Raw genomic sequence first — 12,500 nt, 5'->3', positions numbered from 1 at the left:
GGTACCGGTACAGAGTCAATATACAGGCTATATACAGGGGGTACCGGTACAGAGTCAATATACAGGCTATATACAGGGGGTACCGGTACAGAGTCAATATACAGGCTATATACAGGGGGTACCGGTACAGAGTCAATATATAGGCTATATACAGGGGGTACCGGTACAGAGTCAATGTGCGGGGGCACCGGTTAGTCGAGGTAATTTAGGTAATATGTACATGTGGGTAGAGTTAAAGTGACTATGCATAAATAATAAACAGAGAGTAGCTGCATCTTTAAAAAAAAAGGGGGGGGTAACAATGCAAATAGTCCAGGTAGCCATTTGATTAGATGTTCAGGAGTCTTATGGCTTGGGGGTAGAAGCTGTTAAGAAGCATTTTGGACCTAGACTTGGCGCTCCGCTACCGCTTGCCGTGTGGTAGCAGAGAGAACAGTCTATGACTAGGGTGGCTGGAGTCTTTGACAATTTTTAGGGCCTTCCTCTGACACCGCCTAGTATAGAGGTCCTGGATGGCAGGAAGCTTGGCCCCAGTGATGTACTGGGCCGTACACACTACCCTCTGTAGTGCCTTGCGGTCGGAGGCCGAGCAGTTGCCATACCAGGCAGTGATGCAACCAGTCAGGATGCTCTCGATGGTGCAGCTGTATAACTTTTTGAGGATCTGAGGACCCATGCCAAATCTTTTCAGTCTCCTGAGGGGGAATAGGCTTTGTCGTGCCCTCTTCATGACTGTCTTGGTGTGTTTGGACCATGATAGTTTGTTGGTGATGTGGATACCAAGGAATTTGAAGCTCTCAACCTGCTCCACTACAGCTCCGTCGATGAAAATGAGGGCGTGCTCAGTCCTCTTTTTTTCCCTCTAGTCCACAATCATCTCCTTTGTCTTGATCACGTTGAGGGAGAGGTTGTTATCCTGGCACCACACGGCCAGGTCTCTGACCTCCTCCCTATAGGCTGTCTCATCGTTGTCAGTGATCAGGCCTACCACTGTTGTGTCGTCGGCAAACATAACGATGGTGTTGGAGTCGTGCCTGGCCATGCAGTCATGGGTGAACAGGGAGTACAGGAGGGGACTAAGCAGTGCTCTCCAGTGGCTGTGTGTGGTAACAGTCTGTCTGTTTTGACTAACTCTCTGTTCTCTTCTCTCCTGACAGGGCCCAATGGGGCTGTCTATTATGACTAACTGTCTTCTCTGTTCTCTTCTCTCCTGACAGGGCCCAATGGGTCTGTCTGTTCTGACTAACTGTCTTCTCTGTTCTCTTCTCTCCTGACAGGGCCCAACTTTAAAAACGAGTATTTTTTGGCTAGCCACAGCAGTCAACTAGCTAACTATGTAGCTGTTTAGTTTTCTAGCACATTCACTAATTTGTTTGTAAACAATTAACAAGCTAGTTAGCTACCACATGTTCTTGTCTAACTGTCAACAGAGTAGCTAGCAAGCAACAAGACATGCCAAATAACAGCCTAAACACCACTTGAGGGCAAATAAAGTCACATGGCCAGGAATCAGATTTGTATCTGACTTCAAACCACCTATGAAGGTTTTTTTTAAATGTGGCTTGAAATATCCAATTCCATTTGCTTTTTGGCTGTTCAGACTGCAGGAAAAATAACAGATCCGAATCGGATATGGGGAAAAAAAAAAAAGGATTTGAGTCACTTCAAACTGCCAATGTGAAAAAGACTTAACAGTGTTTTCTGTTCTCTTCTCTCCTGACAGGGCCCCCTGGGTCCCCGTGGTCCTCCCGGACCCTCTGGCAAACCTGGAGATGACGTATGTAGCACTACTGCCCTTTTTCACTGTCACACACAACTGGAACCTCTTCCACGGGCTATTGAGGAAGTGTCTGATGCAGGGAACTTACACTGTCGAACACAGCCCCAAAACTTTCCATCGTCAATTTCATACTCAGTGAATGTTGTCTGTTGATAGACTGTTCACCAATAAAGTAGAAAACAGTGTCTTAAACAATTCCCCCACACACAGAAACCTCATGATAACTAGGGCCAGGAGGTTTTCCTGGTGAGGTAATGCTACAGTGTTCCTTCAGGGCCTTCTACAGTCCATCTTGTAAAGTCCATGTGTGAGCCAGTCAGTATCCATAACACTTCCCATCCAAATTTCTCCCACACCCATGTATTCTCACCTCCACAGTCATAACGACACGTTTTCCCCATTGGCTCGTGACTGGTCATGTGATCATGATGATAAATGGTCATATGCTATGAATGTCATAATCATTGCAGCCCCCAGTGGTACTGTCTCTGCACAATACATCCTACTCACCAACCCACCACCATATCCCATCTTCACCAGAAACTGACTCCTGTACACAGTAGAATCGCAAGAGTTAATTCAACTCCTATTGAGTGAAATGTAACACTATTTTTGGGGTTATATGGTCCTACCCCCATTTAGTGTTAAAACTACTCTGGTCATGGTGTTGATGTTTTGGGAGTTAAAACAACCCTAAATGGAGTAAATATCCAACTCACAAAGAGTGACTTTTTTTAGCGTCATTTTTTAAATCCACTCCCTTGTCATTTTACACTTTTATGTGTTGTTTTGAACTAACAATCAATTCCAGCAGAGTACATTTCCCTTTGCGTTATAAGGGTGTAAAGCCTTATTTCAATATTTCTTAATGTGTCACATGATGGTGGATTGCAATGTGATATCCAATCTCTATTAGATCCAACTTGCAGGAAAATATCCAGCACTTTTACACCCCCACCCCACAACCTACATTTAGAATGCCTGTCAGAGTAGGGAAAACATTACTGTAAACCGAGACTACTAACAGCATGTAAACTGGAACGACTATCTCACTAACGGTTGCTGTAAATCCAACCACTTACAGATTGGATGAGTTTAGAAAAATGTTTTTCATCTTTGTGTAGCATGAGATCAAAAACAATCAATGTACATGCCAAAACAGATATTGAAAAAAAAACATTTAAAAAATCAACCTGCAACATAGCATTCTGGGAAATATTGACAATGAGGCCCCTCCCACATCTGTGGATAACACCATAGATTTAACTCCCTGTCTCTGGTTCCTCTTAATGGAGTTAAAAGTACACCGTCCCAATCAACTCCAGTTATCAACACTAACTCTAGGATAATTCCAAGTAGAGTCAATTTAACCCACCTTTTTTTAACACTGTGATTTCATCTATCCTTGATTTACTGACTACTGTCCCTTTCAATGTCTTGTTCAATACATTGTCTTATGGCTACTATGTGTAAATCCTCCATTATAATTGTCATGAATAGATATGCAATTAGGGAGGGTAAAAAAAGAAGAAAATTAATATTGGAAATGCAATTCCTCCATTTAGCCACTAGGTGGCAGCCGACTGAACCGGTAGTCATTCATCCGTCTCTCTACCAGGATGCACTGTTTGCTAATTGAATTTCAATTTCTGCCTGGGGGAAACTAATTACCTGCAAAACCTTAATATGTTTTTAATTTATTTATATTTTTTTACTATTTATGTACTATTTAAATATTGTAACTAACTGGCGTATTGACCCCCTTCTCCCTCTCTTCCTGTCTCTGCTGTAGGGTGAGGCTGGCAAACCCGGCAAAGGTGGTGAGCGTGGACCTTCTGGTCCTCAGGTATGGTTTCATTTATCTCTTCATTATCTGTTGTCTGTTAATTAATCCGTTAATTTATCTCTCAACTCATCTGTTAATTTATCTGTACATTTATCTACTCACAGTTTATCTCACTACCTGTTCATGCTGTCTCAGTTATTACTGTTGTACTGTCGTGGTCAAAAGTTTTGAGAATGGCACAAGTATTGGTCGTCACAAAGTTTGCTGCTTCAGTGTTTTTAGATATTTCTGTCAGATGTTACTATGGTATACTGAAGTATAATTACAAGCATTCCATTAGTGTCAAAGGCTTTTATTGACAATTACATTAAGTTTATGCAAAGAGTCAATATTTGCAGTGTTGACCCTTCTTTTTCAAGACCTCTGCAATCCGCCCTGGCATGCTGTCAATTCACTTCTGGGCCACATCCTGACTGATGGCAGGCCATTCTTGCATAATCAATGCTTGGAGTTTGTCAGAATTTGTGAGTTTTTGTTTGTCCACCCGCCTCTTGAGGATCGACCACAAGTTCTCATTGGGATTAAGGTCTGGGGAGTTTCCTGGCCATGGACCCAAAATGTCGATGTTTTGTTCCCCGAGCCACTTAGTTATCACTTTTGCCTTATGGCAAGGTGCTCCATCATGCTGGAAAAGGCATTGTTCGTCACCAAACTGTTCTTGGATGTTTGGGAGAAGTTGTTCTCGGAGGATGTGTTGGTACCATTCTTTATTCATGGCTGTGTTCTTAGGCAAAATTGTGAGTGAGCCAACTCCCTTGGCTGAGAAGCAACCCCACACATGAATGGTCTCAGGATGCTTTACTGTTGGCATGACACAGGACTGATGGTAGCACTGACCTTGTCTTCTCCGGACAAGCTTTTTTTCCGGATGCCACCAAACAATCGGAATGGGGATTCATCAGAGAAAATGACTTTACCCCAGTCCTCAGCAGTCCAATCCCTGTACATTTTGCAGAATATCAGTCTGTCCCTGATGTTTTTCCTGGAGAGAAGTGGCTTCTTTGCTGCCCTTCTTGACACCAGGCCATCCTCCAAAAGTATTTGCTTCACTGTGCGTGCAGATGCACTCACACCTGCCTGCTGCCATTCCTGAGAAAGCTATGCACTGGTGGTGCCCCGATCCCGTAGCTGAATCAACTTTAGGAGACGGTCCTGGCGCTTGCTGGACTTTCTTGGGCGCCCTGAAGCCTTCTTCACAACAATTGAACCGCTCTCCTTGAAGTTCTTGATGATCCGATAAATGGTTGATTTAGGTGTAATCTTACTAGCAGCAATATCCTTGCCTGTAAAGCCCTTTTTGTGCAAAGCAATGATGACGGCATGTGTTTCCTTGCAGGTAACCATGGTTAACAGAGGAAGAACAATGATTTCAAGCACAACCCTCCTTTTAAAGCTTCCAGTCTGTTATTCTAACTCAATCAGCATGACAGAGTGATCTCCAGCCTTGTCCTCGTCAACACTCTCACCTGTGTTAATGAGAGAATCACTAACATGATGTCAGCTGGTCTTTTTGTGGCAGGGCTGAAATGCAGTGGAAATGTTTTTTTGGGATTAAGTTCATTTTCATGGCAAAGAGAGACTTTGCAATTAATTGCAATTCATCTGATCACTCTTCATAACATTCTGGAGTATATGCAAATTGCCATCATAAAAACTGAGGTAGCATACTTTGTGAAAATTTATATTTGTGTCATTCTCAAAATGTTTGACGACGACTGTGCACACACTATCCCATTATGATCAGTCAAGCAGAGAAGAGTATTTGACAGACATAACAGACATACAATCTAGAGTTAGAAGGCTCTCCAAGATGATTCAACCAGATACAGTCCAGTTAGAAGGCTCTTCATGATGATTCAGTCAGATACAATCCAGTTAGAAGGCTCTTCATAATGATTCAGCCAGATACAGTCCAGTTAGAAGCTCTCCAAGATGATTCAACCAGATACAGTCCAGTTAGAAGCTCTCCAAGATGATTCAGCCAGATACAGTCCAGTTAGAAGACTCTCCAAGATGATTCAGTCAGACAAGACAAATAGAGAAAGAGCTCTCCTCTACTAAATCAACCCTGATGTCATCTGGCCTTCTGGCCTTCTGGCCATCATATGTCTGGCTCCAAACCAGACCAGACCTAAGCAGGAAAGCAGATCCGAAGAATAACTGAATAATAATTCAATTCTCTCTTATCTCTCCTCTATCTGTCTTTCTCTCTCTCTTCTTTTTTATTTTCCTATCTCTTCTTCTCTACATCAGGGAGCTCGTGGATTCCCAGGAACTCCCGGTCTGCCTGGAATCAAGGGGCACAGAGTGAGTGATGTCATAGGCATAACAATACAGACTTTCTATTTAACCCTTACCTTAACAGGTAAGTTGACTGTGAACACGTTCTCATTTACAGCAACGATCTGGGGAGTAGTTACAGGGGAGATGAATGAGCCAATTTGGAAGCTGGGGATGATTAGGTGTCCATGATGGTATCAGGGCCAGATTGGGAATTTAGCCAGGACACCAGGGTTAACACCTCTACCTTTACGATAAGTGCCATGGGATCTTTAGTGACCACAGAGAGTCAGGACACCAGTTTAATGCCTCATCCAAAAGACAGCACCCTACACAGGGCAACGTCCCCAATCACTGCCCTGGTGATATTAATTTTTTTAACCAGAGGAAAGAGTGCCTCCTACAGGCCCTCCAACACCACTTTCAGCAGCATCTGGTCTCCCATCCAGGGACCGACCCTGCTTAGCCTCAGAGGCAAGCCAGCAGTGGGATGCAGGGTGGTACTGTATGCTGCTGGCGCTAATATGTAATGTGTCGTCTTCAAATGTGTTCTTTCCTGTCTAGCTGATTTTAGTGTACTTGTATGTTTTCCAGTGTTATACTACTGCCACACTGCCCAGCCAATGAGCCAGTAAAGATGTTGTGAATGGTCCTTCAATGCTTTGACACTTGGCTCTCAGTCAAATCAAATATATTTATAAAGCCCTATTCACATCAGCAGATGTTACAAAGTCCTGCTCTCATGATATTGTGTTTATCTCCTCTTTCCAGGGTTATCCAGGTCTTGATGGACTCAAGGGAGAGGGTGGAGCTGCTGGTTCTAAGGTAGGAAGGACTCTACAGCAGCATCCTCTATCTCTCTCAAATTATTCTAATCTCACGGATATCCTGGTTGACTTTTTTGTCTGTTTGTCATGTTGGGGAAACCTGTCTAAACTTCCCTTCTGTACCTGAAACATCTCTTGACCTTTTCTCTCTCTCTCTCTCGCTCTCTCTCTCTCTCTCTCTCTCTCTCTCTCTCTCTCTCTCTCTCTCCTTTCTACTCTCTCTCTCTCTCTCTGTTCTGTTCTCTGTTGTAGGGTGAGTCTGGTGCTCCCGGTGAGAACGGCGCTCCTGGACCAATGGTGAGTACAGATGCAGAAGTCATGTGCCGTACTGTATCTTTCACATTGATTAGCTCCTGTAGACTGAGAACTACTCTCAATAGATCTGCCACACATAGGATATGCAATATCTAATATGTTACTGATCAACTGTACAGATTATGCTGTCTGCTGTTTACTGATTGAAACCTCTGCTCCTCTCTCTCTCTCCCTCTCTAAAGGGACCACGTGGTCTGCCCGGTGAGAGAGGTCGTCCCGGACCCTCTGGTGCTGCTGTAAGTACCTTCTCCTGGCCTAGAACTCAGCCTGTAATCTGCTTAGAACTCATTCTAGAACTCCACCCTAGAACTCAGCCTGTAACCTGCTTAGAACTCATTCTAGAACTCCACCCTAGAACTCAGCCTGTAACCTGCTTAGAACACATTCTAGAACTCCACCCTAGAACTCAGCCTGTAACCTGCTTAGAACACATTCTAGAACTCCACCCTAGAACTCAGCCTGTAACCTGCTTAGAACACATTCTAGAACTCCACCCTAGAACTCAGCCTGTAACCTGCTTAGAACACATTCTAGAACTCCACCCTAGAACTCAGCCTGTAACCTGCTTAGAACACATTCTAGAACTCCACCCTAGAACTCAAAATAGAACTACCAGAACCGTGTAACACGGGCAGAAAAAAACTGTAAGGACCCAAATCTGTGCCCTTTGGAGGATCTACAATAACTATGGTCAGGTGTTTTTCCTGGTCTGGTCACATGGTCTCTACTCATACCAGTCCCAGATCCATACCCAGACCCGTTGATCACAGACGTCAGGCCTCACCTCAACAGGTGACCTCACAGTTAGGAAAGTGACAGAGAGAAAGAGAACTTTAGCTGGCTTCTAGCTAGCTCCCTGTTCAATACAATTATTATTGAATGATCATTTCCTGTCATTACATCGATCAGTACTTGTCAATATGTGTTATTGAGCTGGTTATCTGCTGTGTGGTGACAGTATATTATGTTTCTTCTTTCTAGGGTGCTCGTGGTAATGACGGTCTGTCTGGCCCTGCTGGTCCTCCTGTAAGTATTATAGCTTTATAAATTTTTTCATTTCACTATATACAGCATATAGAATATAGTTTATATACTAAGTGTACAAAACATTAAGGACACCTGCTCTTTCCATGACATAGACTGACGAGTTGAATCTAGGTGAAAGTTATGATCCCTTATTGATGTCACTTGTTAAATCCACTTCAATCAGTGTAGATGAAGGGGAGGAGACAGGTTAAAGAAGGACTTTTAAGCCTCAAGACAATTGAGACATTGTGTATGTGTGCCATTCAGAGGGTGAATGGGCAAGACAAAAGATTTAAGTGCCTTTGAGCGGGGTATGGTAGTAGGTGCCAGGTGCACTGGTTAGTGCCAAGAACTGCAACACTGCTGGGTTTTTCACACTCAACAGTTTCCCGTGTGTATCAAGAATGTTCCACCACCGAAAGGACATCCAGCCAACTTGACACAACTGTGGAAAGCATTGGAGTCAAAATAGGCCAGCATCCCTGTGGAATGCTTTTGACACCTTGTAGAGTCCATACCCTGACGAATTGAGGCTGTTCTGAGGGCAAAAGGAGGGGGTGTAATTCAACATTAGGAAGGTATTCCTAATCTTTTGTACACTCAGTGTAGGTACACTATGGGCCAGTTTCCCAGACACAGATTAAGCGTAGTCCTGGACTAAAAAGCATGCTTAATGTAGATTATTTATTAGAAGTGCTTATTAGTTCGTCACTGGGCTTAATCTGTGTCCAGGAAACACAGGTCCTAAATGTTTCATCAGAAATGTGACTGCCATACACCTGGACACCCTTGCGGTGGCAGCAGTGTCTGTTGACTCACCCCCCTCTTATCCCACCTCTTTCCCCTCTCTCTCCCTTCCCTCTCTTCTCCCCCTCCCCTCCCCTCCCTCTCTTTCCATGCTCCTCACTTCTCCCCCTCCCCCACTCCCCTCCCCTCCCTCTCTTTCCATGCTCCTCACCTCTCCCCCTCCCCCACTCCCCTCCCTCTCTATAGGGCCCAGTTGGTCCTGCTGGTGCTCCAGGCTTCCCCGGCTCTCCAGGTTCTAAGGTATGTCACTGATCTCCCCCTTCTCTCTCTCTCTCTCTCTCTCTCTCTCTCTCTCTCTCTCTCTCTCTCTCTCCCTCTCTCTGTGTGTCTCTTTCTCCGTGTCTGTTTGCTTTATCTTAATTGTCTAGGAAAGTTCATATTTTATGGCTCAGCTAATCCATGGGTACATCAATGAAATATTACTTTGCACAAACAAAATATTTTATTTCTTATTATCTGAATAGGTGGCCAAACAAAGATGGTACATTCTGTAAAGCTAATACAGTATATAGTTGTTTGTCTGATACCTGATACAAGTTGTTTAAAACTTATAAAAAGCGGTAGGAAAATGGAGCAGCTCAGCTCAGAAAGAGAGTATTTTGAAAGAGAAAGCTGAAGAAAGAGTGAAAGAGGTGAAACCGGAGAAGGCAGCATTGAAAAGTGCTCTAAAACTTAAACCTATTTTCCTCCATCTGGGTGGAATATTAGCGGGAGGGGTTTGGGGTTCGGGAGGTGGGTTGGTGGGTTTTTCTCTCTCCTCTTGGGACTAAACGATGAATAGTGTGTGTGTGTGTGTGTTTGTGTTTGTGTGTGTGTGTGTGTGTGTGTGTTTGTGTGTGTGTTTGTGTGTGTGTGTGTGTGTGTTTGTGTGTGTGTGTTTGTGTGTGTGTGTGTGTGTGTGTGTTTGTGTATGTGTGTGTGTGTGTGTGTGTGTGTGTGTGTGTGTGTGTGTGTGTGTGTGTGTGTGTGTGTGTGTGTGTGTGTGTGTGTGTGTGTGTGTGTGTGTGTGTGTTGCCTGAAGCCCATCGACCCCATGCTGTACTGCTGGTTTCACTTTCCTCTGTCGTCCCTCTCAGTCTCTCCCAGTCAGGGAAATCATTTAAGGATTCAGCTATAGGAATAGGGTTGCAAAGCTACCGGTAATTTACCAAAGTTACCGGAATCTTCAGTAATTTTGGAAATTAACAGAAAATCTATGGCAATCTATCGTAACTTTGGTAATTTATACTTGAATAACTTTTAAAACATTTATTCATATATAGTTTTAATTTGTCAGATCTGTGTCCATATTGTCCATGAGTTTCTAGTAGATAGACCAAATGGTTCAAGAGGAAATAGCCTAATTAATGAAAAAAGCATCTAATCAACAATGGCATTATTTTTAAATTAACTGCAACTTTTCCAACTATTGACTTTTTTACGACTGCCACCCGTTTGACACTGAAACATTGACAACAAATACATATTGACATAGTAAAAAAATATAAAAGTGCGTCCCAAATAAAAATGGTGTGAAACCCTCATACTGTACTAAACACCAATGGCATTCGCTAAATTGATGGTTTATATTTAAGATAATTTTTTACAGCTTTTTCATTCTATTTATAATTTTTAAATCATCTTATTTGATTTTGTGTGTGCGTGTGCCTGTGTGTGTGCTTGTGTGTGTGTGTGACTGTGTGTGTGTGTGTGTGACTGTGTGTGTGCGTGTGTGACTGTGTGTGTGCTTGTGTGTGTGTGTGACTGTGTGTGTGTGTGTGTGCCTGTGTGTGTGCGTGTGTGACTGTGTGTGTGCATGTCTATATGCGTGACTGTGTGTGTGTGGGTGGCTAATGTTCAAAAACCACCCAGTGAGACAGGAACCTGATCCAGTTGTTAGTGTTTGAGCGACAGTGTGGTACGCTATATATACAGCAGTATGTGGACACCCCTTCAAATTAGTGGATTCGGCTATTTCAGCCACACCCGTTGCTGACAGGTGTATCAAATCGAGCACACAGCCATGCAATCTCCATAGACAAACATTGGCAGTAGAATGGCCTTACTGAAGAGCTCAGTGACTTTCAACGTGGCACCGTCATGGGATGCCACCTTTCCAACAAGTCAGTTTGTCAAATTTCTGCCCTGCTAGAGCTGCCCCGGTGAACTGTAAATGCTGTTATTGTGAAGTGGAAACGTCAAGGAGCAACAATGGCTCAGCCACGAAGTGGTAGGCCACCCAAGCTCACAGAATGGGACCGCCGAGTGCTGAAGCGCGTAAAGCATTAATAATTGTCTGTCCTCAGATGCAACACTCACTACCGAGTTCCAAACTGCCTCTGGAAGCAACGTCAGCACAAGAACTGTTCGTCGGGAGCTTCATGAAATGGGTTTCCATGGCCGAGCATCCGCACACAAGCCTAAGATCACCATGCGCAATGCCAAGTGTCTGCTGGAGTGGTGTAAAGCTCTCCGCCATTGGACTCTGGCAGTCCGACGAACGAATCTGGCAGGAGAACGCTACATGCCCGAATGCATAGTGCCAACTGTAAAGTTTGGTGGAGGAGGAATGATGGTCTGGGACAGTTTTTCATGGTTCGGGCTAGGCCCCTTAGTTCCAGTGAAGGGAAATCTTAACGCTACAGCATACGATTGTTTCAGCATGACAATGCCCCCATGCATAAACGAGGTCCATTCAGAAATGGTTTGTCGAAATCGGTGTGGAAGAACTTGACTGGCCTGCACAGAACCCTGACGTCAGCCCCATCGAACACCTTTGGGATGAATTGGAACGCCGACTGCAAGACAGGCCTAATCGCCCAACATCAGTGCCCGACCTCACTAATGCTCTTGTGGCTGAATGGAAGCAAGTCCCCGCAGCAATGTTCCAACATCTAGTGGAAAGCCTTCCCAGAAGGGTGGAGGCTGTTATAGCAGCAAAGAGGGAACCAACTCCATATTAATGCCCGTGATTTTTGAATGAGATGTTCGACTAGCAGGTGTCCACATACCTCTAGAACCCTCTAGAAACCTATAAACAGTCAGGTTCAAGTGTACCTGCGCTCTGCTAATAGAACCCGGGTCGTCCTCGCAAAATAGTTTTCTAACCTCAAGGGTCTTTCCTGGTTAAATTAAAGGCTGAATAAAGACGATTTATCCTCAGCTTGCTTCCTATAGCCTAAAATGTAATAAAAATAAATAAATACATTTATTTATCCACCATACAACTTATATTATGTCATCCTACTAAGTCAAAACACCATGGTAACGACAGTTAGGAATTTCATTCATTTCATTCACCCAGTTTCCAAAAGGCTATGACCTCACTACACAGTGCTATGATTGGTTGATGTCTGTAGTAAAGGGTCGGAGCCTTGTCTGACAATATTTATTTGAGTGAGTCAGGATAACTCTCCTTATTCTGTTTTATTAGACCTGTAGGCCTGTAAACCGTTATACGCTTGGCTCTGGCTACTGCCAGACAAAGGTTCCTTTAATTGTGCCAAAAGTAGGGTTTCTTATTTTTATTCAAATGCTAAAAGTACCTAGACTTTATAAAGTTTTTAAATGGTTTGCACTACGTTCAATTAAGAATAAACACTTCTGACTTAATTTGACAAGATTTGATCACTGGAGGTGT

At 43.7% G+C, this 12,500-nt stretch overlaps 1 protein-coding gene across 2 annotated transcripts in view; it reads left to right on the top strand.

Annotated features, from left to right (window-relative positions):
- col2a1b (collagen, type II, alpha 1b) overlaps nucleotides 1-12,500 on the top strand; it is a 72,160-nt gene that overhangs the window by 25,178 nt on the left and 34,482 nt on the right. For both annotated transcript variants that reach the window (XM_041887400.2, XM_041887399.2), the window contains 8 exons: nucleotides 1,724-1,777; nucleotides 3,573-3,626; nucleotides 5,880-5,933; nucleotides 6,678-6,731; nucleotides 6,986-7,030; nucleotides 7,231-7,284; nucleotides 8,030-8,074; nucleotides 9,068-9,121. In XM_041887400.2, the coding sequence (XP_041743334.1) occupies nucleotides 1,724-1,777; nucleotides 3,573-3,626; nucleotides 5,880-5,933; nucleotides 6,678-6,731; nucleotides 6,986-7,030; nucleotides 7,231-7,284; nucleotides 8,030-8,074; nucleotides 9,068-9,121 (414 nt within the window). The remainder of the gene's footprint in view (nucleotides 1-1,723; nucleotides 1,778-3,572; nucleotides 3,627-5,879; nucleotides 5,934-6,677; nucleotides 6,732-6,985; nucleotides 7,031-7,230; nucleotides 7,285-8,029; nucleotides 8,075-9,067; nucleotides 9,122-12,500) is intronic.

This window comes from Coregonus clupeaformis, chromosome 10 (assembly GCF_020615455.1).
Source record: "Coregonus clupeaformis isolate EN_2021a chromosome 10, ASM2061545v1, whole genome shotgun sequence".
In the NCBI taxonomy this organism is placed as follows: domain Eukaryota; kingdom Metazoa; phylum Chordata; class Actinopteri; order Salmoniformes; family Salmonidae; genus Coregonus; species Coregonus clupeaformis.
Note: the sequence above shows the minus strand (reverse complement) of the source record. Positions and strands in the feature narration are given on the sequence as shown.